We start from the raw sequence: 16,325 nt of genomic DNA, 5'->3' as shown, positions 1-16,325 counted from the left end.
ATCCATTCCAAACTGCTACTAAAGTTTAATATATCTTTCATCTAAGTATTAAATTAAATGATACTGTATATTTTTTTTGGCTGGTAACAGCACTGAATCTTAATCAACCATGTAGTTGTAGCACGTGCAGCGTTGGTGCTGAACCAGCTCTGCCTGATAGTTATGGAAGTACAGCTCACAGTAAAGGCAAGCAAAGCAGGTAGCATCAGTTGGAAAGGTCAAGTTTTGGGTTTTATATCATGTAGAGTCAGTAGGTGAGGAGATGCACTATGGCAAGAATGGAGATGAGAGAAGCCTGATATTCAAAATAGGCGTCTTTTGAACCACTGCCTTAATGTTAAGCTAGACTGAGGAAAGCTGGTCATGCCCAATAGAGTTTCTAATTCCATGGAATGTCTTATGGAATAGCATGAGGAATCACATGCAAATGCCAAGGTGTGCCTATGTGTGGGACAGAGAATGAACACTGATGAAGATGAATTCCTGTCTGAGATTCAGGACAAACACATTTCACAGTTTTACAGGAGCAGAACTTAGACCCTTCAGGACTCCAAAGATGGAGTGGCTGTTCATGAGTCAAGAAGAGCAAAGCTTCACATGACCTTTTCAGTGGGCAGCCTTGCTCCTAAGGTAACTCTGATGATCAGCTTGGATAATGTTATGGCACTGTTTAGCAATACACAGTTTGTGTCATAGCAGAAGGCAGGCAACATTTGTCTCTTTAGCTGGACACACTGTGTAGTTCTCTTAATCTCTGAAGTGCTCATTCCCATAAGATTGCTTCACAAATTCTCCTGTGGGTAGACAAATGGTGGGGAGGGGGCATGTTAGAAGCATTCTCACAGAACAACTTCCATGATAGGTATGGTCAATCACAAAGGACAAAATGGGAGGGCAAAGATACCATCCATAATTTAGTTCATCTTATTTTAATGGACAATTGGGGGTACATTCCAAAAAGCCCTCTGCTGTAGCCACTTCTTGTTTTCCATTGCAAAAAATGCCTCTGGGTCTTATGTGGGCTGGAGCATGCCAATTTCAAATTTTGTTAAATTAAAAGAATCTTTAAAGATGAAGTCAGATGGTACCTTAGTACCTGCAGATAGCAGGTTTCCTACCTTGCAGTTTCAGTGAAGATACAACTCAGAAAGATGAGATCCCAAGTACAATACATAGAAGTTATGCTTCAAAGTTTGAAAATCAAAGCATTAAATTAAATTGAAATTAAATGCAGGAAAAAGACTGAGAAAGGAAACATAAAATTAAAAGAAAAGATGCAGCTCAGCTTTTCATAACAGATCAAAGGAGAACTGAGTGGAGCAATTTCCTTGTGCATTATTAATTAGAAACATATAGGCTTTACTAACATCTCTTCTACTGTGCTTTGTCCAGGGCAGAATCCATATCTATGGGGCACAAAAAGGCCACATAGAATTTAATGATTCTCTACAATAACCAGATCACTGCTGGATACTCCTGGCAATGTATGCTCAAATTCTCTGCTTCCTGTATTGTGCTTAATAAGAATGGTATATAGACAATGCATCTCATAAGGCAACATCAGGGCAGTAACTGTTTTTACTTAGGATTTCGTTCAGGAGGACAAGATGACATTTCACTAGGACACACAAAATCTGTCTCTTCCTGATTGCAGAGAGATTTTCTTATCTGTTAATTGCCAACAACTTGGCAGAAAAGCCAATTTTCCTTTGGGGCTGTCCCTGTACAGCAATGATGCTAACCATAGTGCTATCAGTCCATGCGTGCCTAGCAATGACATTCTAGTGACTAGACAGCAAGTTGAAATTCAAACTCTGATTATTCTACTTGACATTTCCCCAGAAATAATGACAGACAGAGAGCACCTCATCTGCATTAAGAGCTGAATTAAAATCCCCTGAAGTGCTTTAATCTGCTCTTACATTTTTGGGATTCAGTGATGTGTAACTTTTTCTAAAAATATTGTACATTTTTCTTAAGACAAAAAGGAAACATTTGTATGAAAAATAATTCCTCACTTGAATAATACCGATTATGTTCTGTAGTTTTTGCCAAGCATACTGGCAGAACCAGACCTATCTTGCTCTCCGGTTGACCATGGCCATTGCATTGTAAGTTCAGAAATAATAGTCCAAGGTAGAGTAACAGACAAGTGATAGCCTTAATTTTTGAGACTGGTCCTGAATTCACAAAGTGATGACAAACTATAGGCTATCATAGGAGGAAAAGAACAGTCCCTTCTTCCACATTCATTTTCCTTCTCTCTTCTGACCTAGCTTGGAACTATTTTTAGAAAAAAAAGTTCTGGTACAGTTTTCTAGTAATTTAAGTGAATATTCATCAAATTCTAAAGGTCCAGCTTGTAAGGCCATATTTTCATTTCAACATTCTTTTGCCTGTGAAGGCCATTCTCTATTTAATCTACCTTCTGAAGAAGCAGGAATCCTTGCATATTGCCAAAGATCCTGTGGCTGTAAGTGTGGATATGTAGATAGGATACTAAGTCCAGTGTTGGCTCTTCCTGTTACCTACACAAAAGTTTTACAAGCACTTCAAAGCAGCAGATCTTTCCAAGCTTCCTTTTTTTTTTTGAATCACTTTAAGACAACATAATAATTACAGTCCTCTTTCAGATTCTATCCAGTCCACCTAGTGCACACCTGGTAGGTATAGACACTTGTTTCAAGAGTATATCTCCTCTCCTTACTCCACATAAAAACAACAAACAAAAGAACTACCTCCAGCAGGCTACATAACTAGTCACATTTTATAGCCTCAGCTATCTAAAATATTTCAATTATACAACTCTGGACTGTACAGTCTATTTCTACATTTCACCCATATGATATAGTAACAAAAAATCTAATTAGCTCTTCCATAAACACATACACACTCCATTTCATTCATTTGAATATATGATTTAATTCACCCTTTTAAAGAGAGAACTGTCATTATTTACTAGAAGAAACACCAATGCACCATTATTGTTCTAGGAGCTTCAGAGAAAAACTTCCAGTGTGAAGTTTGTGTAAATATACATATATACATACACATTAGCAATTGTCCCAGAAGAGTGTGTATGTGCATGTACAAGCTAGGTATGCACACACTTATTAGTAATGGTGTGTGTGATACATTTCAGTATCACATACACACTTCATTGAAGCTGGTTTACAAAATACGTAGCTCTTCTCTCTAGAACTATGCAATAAAATACATGATTTAAAGCAAATTGTATAGAAATGATGTGTAGTCAGTAATTTACCCTTTAAAAAACCCAGCCACAAAAAAATCCCTGTGGAAACCAAACAAATTTTTCTTTCATCAGTGTTTCTACCATCCATTAAGAAAGAAAAATGATTATATGATATAAAAGTAAAAATGAAACTGTTGTTAAAGATTGCTCATTTACCTTTAAACTGCAAACTGCATATTGTTTGCTTTCCTATGTGTAACAGATTCTTTTCCCCATCTGCACTTCTGGTGTCAAAAATGGGGATCTCTTCCCAAAGCAATCCTAGCCAATCAGGAATCATGTAGACAGCAAGCACGATTGTCACATCATCATGGAGTCAAACTTGTTATGTACTAACAACAATTAGCATGAGCCCATAAATTCCTTCTCTCATCTGGGGCCCAACAATCTGGACAATCAACAAAATGGACAATTAGTTTATTGCAAAATGTACCATCCTAGTCATCTTAGCTCTAGCTTTTAAAGTCCTAAAATCAAACAATATGGAAATTCAACTGACACTTGTAACCTATGGTGCACCTTCAGCGTAAGAGCGCTATGTTGAATACAGTAATTTAGACTGTGGAGGCTGCTCAAGAACAGACATCAATGGGAATTAGATGGGACCCAGGTCACGGATTAGATGAAACCTTGTAATAGTTTGATAAAGTAGATATATTGTAGTTGATGCTAATTTTCTTTTGTGAATTGTAAATGAAGACATGTATTTGGAAAAGTTAAACTGAATGAAAATGCCACTTAATTCATTCACAGGACAACACTCCTGAAATAATTATATTATGCTATCAAGATCAGAGGACATGAAGGCAGAAGATCAAAGCAACTGGCATTCATTTCCAAGGCCTTAAACCCAAACTTACTGGAGACCCCCAACCTTGGTCTTATCCAAAGGGTATTCTTCAAAGAAATGGAACCCCCCAGCTGATGCAGACACTGGAGAACTACTTTTTCATTGGAGATAGATGGATTGAATACTAAATGAAATGTGCAAGTTAAAAGAGTTAAACGGCTGAAGTACTTATAGTTTAACTGTGAAAAAGAAAATGATTTGGGTGTGTTGGAGTCTATTATACAGGGGAGGTGGTTTCTGGTATTTTTAATGAAGTTGCTAATAACCAACTTGTCTTTCTGATTTGATTTAGAAACTACTGTTTGTGAAAGCAGATGCAAATCAGGGATCCAGTGTCCTTGCATCAATAGTTTAAAATATTAAGCACTTACAACAATACAGCTTTGATGAAGCTGTATGAAGAATCAAGTTGGGATTTTTTATCACCGTGCTAGTGAGGATGTGAAAGTATGCTTTAGGAGAGAGTGCTAATTTAGACTCTGGTAGGCCGATTTTTTCTATCAATGGCACAATTTAGGACATCTTAAAGAAAGTGCTATCTTCTTAACAGAAGGATGGGCTGATTCCCTGCCTGCATGGAAGAAAGTGAGCAACTTCAAAACCTATGCAGTCAAAATGGGAGCACTGAAATTGGCTTGCTGACAACCACCAATATTCCTAGAACCTGGAGAAAGGTATTCATAGGCTGCCATAAATGCAGGGAATAGGATCATTCTAAACATATATGCATATAAAGTAACAGGAACCCAGGCTGCCGCACAGAAGAACACCACTCAAATTTTGAGTGAGCATTAAATATTTCTCTTAAATTCATTGAATGAGGCAGGCACCTAAAGGAATGCGTGGGAAGGAAGAGTCTCTCAAAAGTCTCTGTAGACAGTAAAGAATGCTCCACATAGCTGTCCTTGTTTGAGAATCTAGGGTTACACTATTTCAGTGTATTAGGAAAATAGGAAAAATCAGGAAAAACGGTATCTTTACAGAAGTGTGCCAGTTCTGAACAATGGGCTCAGTATTTAAGATAAGCCCTTACCAAAGTGGCATCCTACAACTAAGAGCCAAATATTTTTCCAGTTGTGTTTAAGGTAGTGTGTGTGCAAAGCAAGCAAATTAGCTCACACATTTATGGTAAATGAGACCACTCAGAGCTCTACATTAAGACTGGCAGACAGGAGCACTTCAGAGCTGGAAACCTTCCATGGGAGCCTCACACTGCTGGAAGATGTACTGTTGCTGGCCAATATCTACTTGTGGGGCAAGGTTGCTGTCTTCTTCTTCTGTCCCAAAGTAATGCTCAATCAGGTCAAAGGCCTTTTGATATATTTCTTGGTTCTCATGACTTTGCAGGAATTCAATCTTATCCAGGCCTGCAAGAAAACACAGAATTTCCCTCAAATTTTGAACGTGCAGATAGATATAGTTGCTCTGTTTTGTCCTTTCCCCTAAAACAGAAAACTGAACTAAGAGACAGCCTGAACTCACTTATTCTTACGCAAACTGTGAAAATGACTAGCTGTGCACTATTCAAGATGTTGTAAGTCCCATTGGTGCTACAGTTGGCTGACACTTATTAGTGTCCCCTTTACTATCTTACAACTTGCAGATGCCAGTTAGGCAGCAGAGAATGCAGCATACAAATAATTAAATATTCTTCAAATCTCTTAATGTTACAGTTCAAATAAATATTAGATATTTATGTTCTACCCAATGCAGCAAGTACTTCTTGAAGACTAACTGCAAGATATGGTTCCCACGATTGAGTTGTACAACTAAGGACTAGAGAGTTCTCAAATTTTCTTTTAAAAACAAAAAGCACATTTACATTTGTACTAAACCTTTTCTATAGCAATACACAAAGATTATGAAATGGAACACAGGAGGCAACTAAAAGGAGAATATTTATAGCAAAGTTGAAGGCAAAGAGGTTTATAATAACTGCTTTAGACAGGGACTGAAAGAATAGATTGCACTGACATTCAGATTAAAATAAACAATGGGAAATAATGCAAAGACCAATCTACTGGATATTACTATTATTACATTTTATGTCAAGTCCACAATGTCCAACTCCCAGTTCTGAAGCATTCTCATGCAACCAGGTTTGGTTCAGAAAAATACTTCTTTATTACGTGGTACATGTAGCTTGTAAACAGAACATTGCTAAAACTAAAGCCTTGGGTAAACGTCCCTCTATTTATCCCTCCTCCCCTTATTGCCTGGCGTCTCGATTCTTCTCCACCTTGTGGTGACCTCTTTCCTTCCTCCTCCTCCTACCGGAGCCCCTTCCTGGCTCTTTGGGCCCCAGCTGCCTTGCCGGCAATCAAGCCAGTCTAAATTGCCCATATATGGTTAAGCTGCTTCCCAGCTCCCATTACAACCATTAACAGCAACCCCCCCTCTCCTTAGTTACAAGTGGCAGAAACAAATCACCCCAACTCCCAACGAATGCAATATAATGGAAAACAACAATAGTTGGGTGATGCAGGTTCTGACATGGTGCCCCCCCCCCCAAAAAAAGAACCCCTCTTCACCATGATGGCCTGGAACCCTAGAAATAAGAAAAAGAGGAACTGGAATTATGAAGACATACATTCCATAGAATCCAACAAGGTTACCTGGGTTTGTTAGGATAATTTTTATAAAAGTCTAAAAGTAAGTCAGGAGCTTTAACATATTTTTTGGAGACCCATTCAGCCAATGATTTAGGGAAATGTTTCCAATGTACCAAATACTGAATGTCTCCTCTGAATTTTCTAGAGTCCAATATTTCCCTGATCTCAAAGTGTTGTTCCCCCTCGATCATAATAGGCTCAGGAGGGGCCACTGATGGCCTCCATTTATCAGATTCCTTGTATGGTTTCAATAGTTCACTGTGGAAGACAGGGTTAATCTTCCTGAGGGTTTTGGGGAGTTTCAAGCGTAGAGAAACAGGGTTAATTACTCTATCCACTGTGAAAGGTCCTATGAATTTATTATCAAGCTTTCTACATGCTCTGGAAGATTTCAGATTCTTGGTAGATAACCACACTTTGTCCCCCACTTTCCACGGTTCATGTGGGGCTCTCTTCTTATCTGCCTGGGCTTTGTAACTTTCTCTAGCTTTTGCAATAGCTTTTTCAGCGATTGGCCACAATTGCCTTATCCTGTTACTCCATTCATCCACTGTTTTAACCCCTGTCTGAGCGTGAGGAAGTTCAGGTATAGGTACAAAGTCTTGCCCTGATACAATTTGGAAAGGTGATAGCCCAGTACTATTGTGGACAGCATTATTGTAAGCCACTTCAGCATAAGGTAATAATTCCACCCAATTGTCCTGTTGATGCTTTATGAAACATCGCAAATATTGTTCCAACCCCGCATGGCTCCTCTCTGTTGCTCCGTCCGTCTGAGGATGAAAGGAAGAGCTCATTGCTTGCTTGGACCCCAAAAGGGTTAAAAATGCCTTCCAGAATTTAGATGAGAACTGGACCCTCCTGTCGCTGATCACTCTTTCAAGACAACTGTGTAATCTGTATATGTGTTGGATAAACAATGCAGCTAGTTCAGGCGCTGAGGGGATGGCTTTGCACAGGATGAAGTGAGTTTGTTTAGAGATCAGTAACAGTCCAAACTACAGTCATTTTCCTGCTCTCTGGCAGGCCTACAATAAAATCCATGGCTATTTCTTTCCATGGTTTTTCAGGGCTTGCCACAGATTGCAACAACCCACGTGGTTTCCCCCCTTGCCTTTTTGCCATAGCACATACAGGACAGGTATTTACATATTCTGCCACATCCCTTCTGAGAGGCGGCCACCAAAATTGCCTGCGTAGTAGATGTAAAGTTTTGACAAAGCCAAAGTGTCCTGCTGTTTTATCATCATGGCACCTTTGTAGTACCAGTTTGCGAGCCTCCAGGGGCACGTACAGTCTATCTGCTTTCCACCATGCCCCCTCCCTCTGGGTCAGTTCTTCCTTATTCTCCTGGAACCATTCATCCTGTTCCTGGAAGCGATTTAAGTCCGTTAACTCTGACTTGAGGAGGGGTTTGGTGGCATTACTTTGTGATCTGGTCACTGCAGCTGCCAGTTCTGGCTCCCGCCGGTTAGGGATTACAGCTGACACCACCTTCTCCCGTTGGCTGTTGTGCTGGGGCAGCCTGGAAAGAGCATCTGCCAAGAAATTCCGCCCTCCCGGGATGTATTTTAAAGTGAAATTAAATCTACTGAAGAATTGCGCCCATCTTATTTGTTTAGGAGACAACTTTCGGGGTGATGTCAAAGCTTCCAAGTTCTTATGGTCTGTCCAAACCTCAAAATCCTCCTCCACTCCTTCCAGCAAATGTCTCCAATTTGTTAAAGCCCATTTCACTGCGAAAGCCTCCTTTTCCCACACCAGCCACCTCCTCTCAGTTTCAGTGAACTTTCTAGATAAGTAAGCACATGGTTTTAACACTCCTTCCCCATCCTTTTATAAGAGGACTGCACCAGTTGCTACATCTGAGGCATCGGCCTGAATAATAAAAGGCTTTGCTGGATCTGGGTGCTTCAGGATGGGTTCAGCAGTGAATAACTGCTTGAGGCTTTCAAAAGCCTCCTGACATTCTCTTGTCCATTTTAAAGAGGCCCCTGGCGCTTTTCCTGCTGCTGTGGGTTTGTCCTTCGTTTTTAACAGATCAGTCAACGGGAGGGCTACTTGTGCAAAATTAGGAATAAACTGTCTGTAAAAGTTGGCAAAGCCAAGGAAACTTTGCAGTTGTCTCCTGGTTTTCGGGGCCTCCCAGGCTAGGACATCCCGCACCTTATTGGGATCCATTTCCACCCCTTTATTAGATATTCTGTAGCCCAGATACTCAATGCAATCCTTATGGAATTCACATTTGGATAGTTTTGCATACAACTGCGCATTTAGCAGTTTCTCCAGCACTTTCCTGACTAATTTCACGTGTTCCTCCATTGTTTCGGTGTAGATTAAAATGTCATCCAAGTACACCAACACTCCTCTGTAGAGGAACTCGTGCAAGACCTCATTAATCAGTTGCATGAATACCCCGGGTGCGCCTTTTAATCCGAATGGGAGAACTCGATACATATAGTGTCCCAGTGCACAGCGGAATGCGGTCCTCCATTTATGCCCAGCTTTTATCCGCACGCGGAAATATGCCTCTTTCAAATCTAGTTTGGTAAAAATCTTTCCTCTCGCCAAATGAGCTAACAAGTCTTTTATTAATGGCAGAGAGTACTTGTTCTCTGTGCATATTGCATTTAACCCCCATAGTCCATGCATAAGCGTAAAGTCCCATCTTTCTTTTCTCTGAAAAGTACTGGCGCCGCCAGGGGGGATTTGGGAGGCACTATGAAGGCCCAGCTCAAGTTTTTGTCAATGGATTCCCTCAACTCCCCCATTTCCTTTTGGGTCTGAGTACATTTTTGGGGTTGGGTACTTCGCTCCTGGCACCATCTCAATCTCGCAGTCTGTGGGGGGGTGTGGCGGTAGTTGGTCAGACTCCTTTTCGCTAAAGACTTTCGCCAAGTCCCTATATTGCCAGGGGATTTCCTCCCCTCCCCCCACGTGGGGCTTCCTCCCTTGGCGCTGCTCCTTCAGGGCTGCTGCCCCCAGCTCCCCTTGTTAGTTGGGCTCCTCCTTCGCAATCCCATGCCTGCCATCTGGAAAGGTCAGAGTCTTTTCCCCCCAGCTGATGCGGGGGTCCCACCGTTCCAGCCAGGACATTCCCAGAATGAGGGGGTAACTAGCCAGTGGCGCGACCAGGCATTTTAAAGTCTCCCGGTGCGTTCTGACTTTTAAGTCAAACCTCTGTGTAGTAGCGGACTGCATCTTCCCCCACCGCTGTTCCATCCACTTGCCTGAAGATTATGGGAGTTTTCAGCCGGTGCACTTTTAAATTTAATCCGTTGACGAGCACGGGGCTGATCAAACTCCGGGAGCAACCTGAATCGAGCAATGCTGTGAGCCGGGCCCGACGAGTCGGTCGCGGAGCACAGATCACTACCTCATACGTCATCGGACTCACCCAGATGTCCTCGATCGATTTGCTTGGGATTGGCTGGTCGCGCCTTGGGCTCTCCTCCCTCTCGCCGGTGCTCTCCCCTTCATCCTCGCTGTTGGAGAGGTAGGCAATCTTCAGCCTCTCTTCTTCGCCTCTCGCCGCCGTGCTTTTCCGTGGGGCTTTTATCGGCTTTTCAGGTTTTTCTGCTTTTTTCCCTTTCGCCGCAGTTTGTAGCCTGGGGTTCTGGGGGCAGGCCGCCACGAAGTGCCCCTTCTCGCCGCACATGAAGCAGGCTTTCCCCGCGGCCTGCGGCCTTGCCGAGGGGGTTAACTCCTTCCTTGCCGGTTTCTGCCTTGTTTGCCATGCGGCGATAGGGGGCCGCCATCTCGCCTCTGCGCCGTGCGGTTTGACTGGCCAGTTGCACCTCCAACACGGAGACGTTGAAGAGCCGTTGGTCCAGCCCCTCCTGGAACAGCCGCATGAGGAACCCCTCCGGCCAGTCTGGGAGCTTCGCCGCCAAGCGCTTGAACTCCAGTGCATAGTCTGACACAGGGCGCGCCCCTTGTTTCAGCTCCCTGATCGCCTCCACTGCGTGCAAGTGGGCACATTGGTTCTCGAATCGGTCCCGTAGGGCAGTGATGAAGCGGTCAAAGTCCCCCAGTTCTGGGGCCTCCGCTTCATTCAAGTTGTTCACGCACTCAGCTGCCACGCCTACCAGGAAGCGGGATACATACAGCACCCGCCAGGCTGGCAAACAGGCGCCCGCATGTGCCCGTGCAGATTCTCACCTGGTTCAGGAAGGCAGGCAGTTGTGCCGGGTCTCTGTCGTACTTCTCTACTAGCCCCCATCTTCGCAATAGGTCCCCTTCCTCCTGCTGCGGTCGTGGGGCTGCTTGCTGCTGGCCCGCTCCCCAGCCGCGGCCCACAGGGGGTTGGAACGGAGGCAGAGGCTGGGGAAGGGTCGGCGGTTCCATCGGAGCGATCGGGGAGGGCTGGACGAGCTACGCCGACCCGTCTGGGTGTGGGAGGATCCACGGGAGGCCATGCCATAATCCCCAGTTTGCCCAATTCCTCCCCCAGGGCACGCACTTCGCCTTCCAGCTTCCTCACCCGTTGCCCCTTATCCCATGGCATTGTCACTCCGGTCGCTATCCCCAGGGCTCTCATCCTCCGGCGTCATCCCAGATGCTCAGGTCTCTCGGTGGGTCCCAGCGGTGGGCCAGCCGCCTCGCTGGGTCATTCGGTCTGGCACCCGCTAGCGCTTCCGTGAGGCGGACTTGCCGCTCCTCCACTTCTGCTGGCTGGGAGCTGGCCCCGCCGGTCCCCATCCCTTCTCCAAGGTTCCGTCTTGCTCTATCTGCCTCCAATTGTAGGGTTTCTCTCTCCTCTCCTGCTGGTGCCTCCGGTGAACTTTTCTGCAGCTCCTCAGAGGCCATGCTAAGCTGCTGGAAATGCCTCGTAGAGTTTCCTCTCGGGTGAAATCCAGTATCAGAGAGTTTTAGCAAAATGTCAAGTCCACAATGTCCAACTCCCAGTTCTGAAGCACTCTCACGCAACCAGGCTTGGTTCAGAAAAATACTTCTTTATTACGTGGTACATGTAGCTTGTAAACAGAACATTGCTAAAACTAAAGCCTTGGGTAAACGTCCCTCTATTTATCCCTCCTCCCCTTATTGCCTGGCGTCTCGATTCTTCTCCACCTTGTGGTGACCTCTTTCCTTCCTCCCCCTCCTACCGGAGCCCCTTCCTGGCTCTTTGGGCCCCAGCTACCTTGCCGGCAATCAAGCCAGTCTAAATTGCCCATATATGGTTAAGCTGCTTCCCAGCTCCCATTACAACCATTAACAGCAACCCCCCCCCCTTAGTTACAAGTGGCAGAAACAAATCACCCCAACTCCCAACGAATGCAATATAATGGAAAACAACAACAGTTGGGTGATGCAGGTTCTGACATTTTAAACATTTAAAATGTATATATATTTATATATATATGTCAACTGAAGGTGGCGAAGATACTTAATACTCCTCCGTCCTCCTATTTTCCCCACAACAACAACCCTATGAGGTGGGTTGGGCTGAGAGAGAGTGACTGGCCCAAAGTCCCCCAGCTGGCTTTCATGTCTAAGGGAGGCAAAGAGCAAGCTCAGCCTCCTGGTTTCTAGCCATCATCCTTACCATAGGCTTCCTCGATGAGTGCACAGTATGGATTAATGCCAGTGCCACTTCTTCTTGCTTCTTGCTCACCCAGCCTCAGGATGTTTTCAAGTCCATTAAGTGCTACCTGCACAATCTTTGAATCCATCACAGTAAGGAGATCACAGAGTGGTTTGATGCAACCGAGTTCTACTAGATATCTGAAAACCATACCAATTGGAATCAAGTCACCCAGAGGATTTTGTTGGTCAAAGTGCACATCACTTAAAAGCAGATCGCTTTGAAAGGTAAAATTAATATAGTTCAAATGTCAAAAGTTTGGTGTACTAAAGGAAGACTTATTACTGAGAAAAATAATCAGTTTTCTTTGGGTAAGTATTCAGTCAGTAGTAATATAAAGAATTTGAAAAACTGCTAAAAAGTATAAAAAGGCCACCCTAAGGCATTAATGAAGATATACTGAATAACATTAGGAAATAGTGATGGCATCTTTTGGTTGCAGGCAAGACAAAATAAAACATGGAATCAGCTCTTACCACAATTGTTCTATTTTAAAGTATCTTTGGGAGCAATTACATCAAGGGGAGGCAATTGTTATGCAATGGAGACAGGGCTTGGCTGATGTTTGTTTTTGGGGTGTTTGGTCTTCAAGGAACAGAAGAAACTTGGCAGTGATGTTATTGGAAGATGGGACCAAAAATTGGTCCTTTTTATTTTTTTGAAGGGTCTGGGAGGATTAAAGTGCAAAACAGTGCATTAAGGTGTTTACTACTTTTCTCTTGTACTTTTAACAGCAAAAATATAAACAACTGCACTGCTGAAAATTGCACTTTTGGTGAATTTCAGTAGCACAATCTTGGGGGTGTTTAAGGGATCAAGAATGGTAGCCATGTGGCCCTTGGATCACCACCCATAATGTTTTGTAATAGTTCTCATCAATCAGCTTTGACCAGTTCACTGCTACTTACTTTATTTGTTCAGCAGAGCCACCTGATGTTGCATTAGTGATAGCCCAAGCTGCTTCTTTTCTTGTTCGAAACTCAGCAGTTTGCAAAATATTTATTAGAGCTGGGAAAATATTGGCATCTATGACAGTCTGAAAAACAGAGGACTTAATATCAAATAATTGTAGACAAAAAACCTTTTCCTAGAGTTTATTTAAAAGAGAATTTGATATGGTAGTAGTCATAGTAATGTGCAGTTACCCATATTTATGCCTATACTGTATTATTTGGCACACTGACAGTGAACTGTCAAATATGTACAGTTAGTCCTTGTTTAGTGACTGCCTCCTACAGTGGCCAGTTACAACAGTGATGAAAAAGTTACTTTGCAACCAATCCTTGCATTTATGACCTTTGCAGGTCCGTAAAGCAAAGTGTCAGGCACTACAGTTCTTACTTACTTACTTACTTTCTTACTGCAGAAAGCTGAAATAAGATCATAAGCAGTCATGGTTTCATTTAGTGACTGCTTCATTTAATGACTGAGTTGCCAGTCCCAATTGTGGTCACTAAATGAAAACTACCTTTATTTCCAAATTGTCAGTATAGCTGGAGTTCACTTCTCCTGGAGTTTCTGTTTAGAAATGGAATGTAACATTTCTTGGATATCAAGAAAAAGTCAAGTCCTCTTCAAAAGCTTCATGAAGAAATCTCACTTTGCCCTGGTAAACACATCTCTGTTCCCCCCCCCCCCCGAAAATGATTAATTACTTGAATCTGGGCTCTGTTTCCAGCTGTAATGTTTGATATTGTCCAACATGCTTCCTTTTTGATTGATTCTTTAGGACTACTTAGCAAGTGTAATAAACTTTGCAGGGCTGCACAGTTCAGTATTACCTAGAAAGAGGGAGAATAGATATTAGACTATACTCAGAAGGTATATTTACCTCAGAGAAATGAGAACGATAATCAACAGAAAGAAGCATAAGGACAACTACCTCAGAAAATATGGTCCTAAGACTTCAGCAGATAATCAAAAAAGAACCTTAAGAAACATTTTCAAAGCGGAGCATGGTAGCAGATGGCTTAACCAGTGAGAAAGGATCTGGGGGATGGCCAGTGGAAACAGTAGGAGTAATGATTACCAAAGGCAGAAAGGTGACAGTAAACCCTCCCTTGAGGTGAGCTCAACTCTTGGCAGAAATATGGTCCATTCCCATGTTCTGGAATGCTTTTTCAACTATAGCCCTGGGATACTCTCACAGTCTCCCAATCTAAGTACAAGCTATGTCCAGCCCTGGGTAGGCTTTTGAGATCAGCCAGGGATGGCTAAGTGCTAACATGCTGTGGCATCAGAAGCAGAAAAGGCAGCATTAAGAATGCACTTTAAGAACAAGATTTATAGGCAACTGTATCACTCAATAGTTCACCTCAGAATTTTTGGAAAGAGAATTCTGTCACTTGCAGAGAAAGGGAGGCAATCATTCCAAGCAAAGTACAGGTAGTCCTCGCTTACTGACCATTCGTTCAGTATTTTTTTTTTCTTGTTCCGCAGCCTAGCCCAGCACAGCAGCCAGGCCAGGCATGCCTCATCAGCAGCAGAAGCAAGAAGACAGCAAGGTCAGCCGGGGCAGCGGAGCGCAGGGCAGCAGGGGGCCAAAAAGGCATAGATGAGGGGAAAGAAATAGGCGGGTGGGACTGGGCTGGGGCAGCTGTGGCTTCCCAGGGTGTGACAAGCAGCCTCAGAGCCACGTGGTTCTGGGGCTGGCTGCTGCCCTGCAAGGCAAGGTGCAGAGCGGCCATAGGGCAGAGATGGGGGGGGGAAATAGGCAGGAGGGGGGAACTGGAGGCAGTCCCTTACCTTACTGAGGCTTAGGGCTGGGAGGGACCGAGCCCAGAATAGCTTAGATTGGGGTGGGTCCTTGGCTAATGACTGGTAAAATTTGCTTAATGATGGCAAGGGGAATTGCTGGCATTGCCGTTGTTAGGCGAAGCAGTCACATGACATCTTAACAACCGCACTGCTTAGCAATCTAAATCCCAGTCCCAATTGTGGCAGTTAAGCAAGGACTACCTGTAAGAGTTAATCATGCTAAGCAAACATATCTCCTTAGATAAAGTTAGACATTTTCAGATCATACCTCCTTCTCAATAGCCAGCAAAAGACATGATTATAATCTCATGTAATACTATGACTGATTTATTTAAAGTGGTATTAGCTGCGTGAAAAAGCTCAGAGATGAACAAGGAAATATTGGTTTGAATCCTGTAGTACTTTGTCTTCCCAAATCCCCTCTGTCCACTCACATCCAGAATCAGTTCAGCTTGTATAGCTATGCAGTAATGGATGGCTTCAATATTCTGCTTACTATAAAACAGTCTTTTAATGCTGATGTTACAAATATTAATTCTCTATTTATGCTGCAATGTGGTCTTTTAATTTTATTTCTGCTGTTTAACAATTGTTTTGACTGTTAAGTTTAATGTATTACTATGCTTATGTTTCTTTTTCTTTTTGCTGTTTACTAGTTGTTTCTTTGCTGTTTAAGTGAAGATCTGAAAATGTGAAATTCAAAACAGGAATTAGAATCATGAATTTACTCATTTTATAAATGGTATTAAAGGGGAGATACCACCCAAGCTGCACACTGGATGGAGATTCCATGTAGTTCCCTGGTTTTACTGGCAATCCTTGAGGGAGATCTCATACAGGTCACTTGAAGGTCACCTGCATTCACATATGGCTAGCGGGGGTGATAGTCTTAATGCTGCTGAGCTGTACAGAACTTTTTATCTGTCAGTAGCCATTTTAAAAGGACTCTGATGAGATCTGGGAAATTAAAAGGCACTTAGCTTAAACTTCTTCCAGGCAAACTGGTAGAAATGGTGGTAGAAATGGTAATCAAAGAAAAAAAAATGTAGCTACATAAAAGAAAAGCCTTGCTGAAGGAAAGACTTCTAAAGTGTTTGGAATATCAACAGACATGTGGATGGAGATGACCCAATCAACACAGTATATTTTGATTTTCAAAGAGCCTTTAATAAAATTCCTCATTGACCTGTCCTTTAATGGATGACTTATGGTTAAAAAACAGAAAACAAAGAGTAGAATAAATGGGCAATTTTCTCTTTGAAG

General features: G+C 43.0%; 1 protein-coding gene across 3 annotated transcripts in view; it reads right to left on the bottom strand.

Moving 5' to 3' along the window:
* Positions 1-10: 10 nt before the first annotated feature.
* Positions 11-16,325, bottom strand: part of KPNA1 (karyopherin subunit alpha 1) — a 65,037-nt gene continuing 48,722 nt past the window's right edge. For all 3 annotated transcript variants that reach the window (XM_088147501.1, XM_088147500.1, XM_088147502.1), the window contains exons 11-14: positions 13,961-14,086; positions 13,214-13,341; positions 12,267-12,445; positions 11-5,473 (exon numbers count right to left, since the gene is read on the bottom strand). In XM_088147501.1, the coding sequence (XP_088003627.1) occupies positions 5,286-5,473; positions 12,267-12,445; positions 13,214-13,341; positions 13,961-14,086 (621 nt within the window). In that variant the 3' untranslated portion in view covers positions 11-5,285. The remainder of the gene's footprint in view (positions 5,474-12,266; positions 12,446-13,213; positions 13,342-13,960; positions 14,087-16,325) is intronic.

The sequence above is a fragment of the Python bivittatus genome, unplaced genomic scaffold, assembly GCF_059951505.1.
Source record: "Python bivittatus isolate LINGU-HERP-01145 unplaced genomic scaffold, Pbiv_v1 ctg000520_np1212, whole genome shotgun sequence".
Classification (NCBI taxonomy): Eukaryota; Metazoa; Chordata; class Lepidosauria; order Squamata; family Pythonidae; genus Python; species Python bivittatus.
The sequence above is the reverse complement of the archived record's forward strand: the minus strand, read 5'-3'. Positions and strand labels throughout refer to the sequence as shown.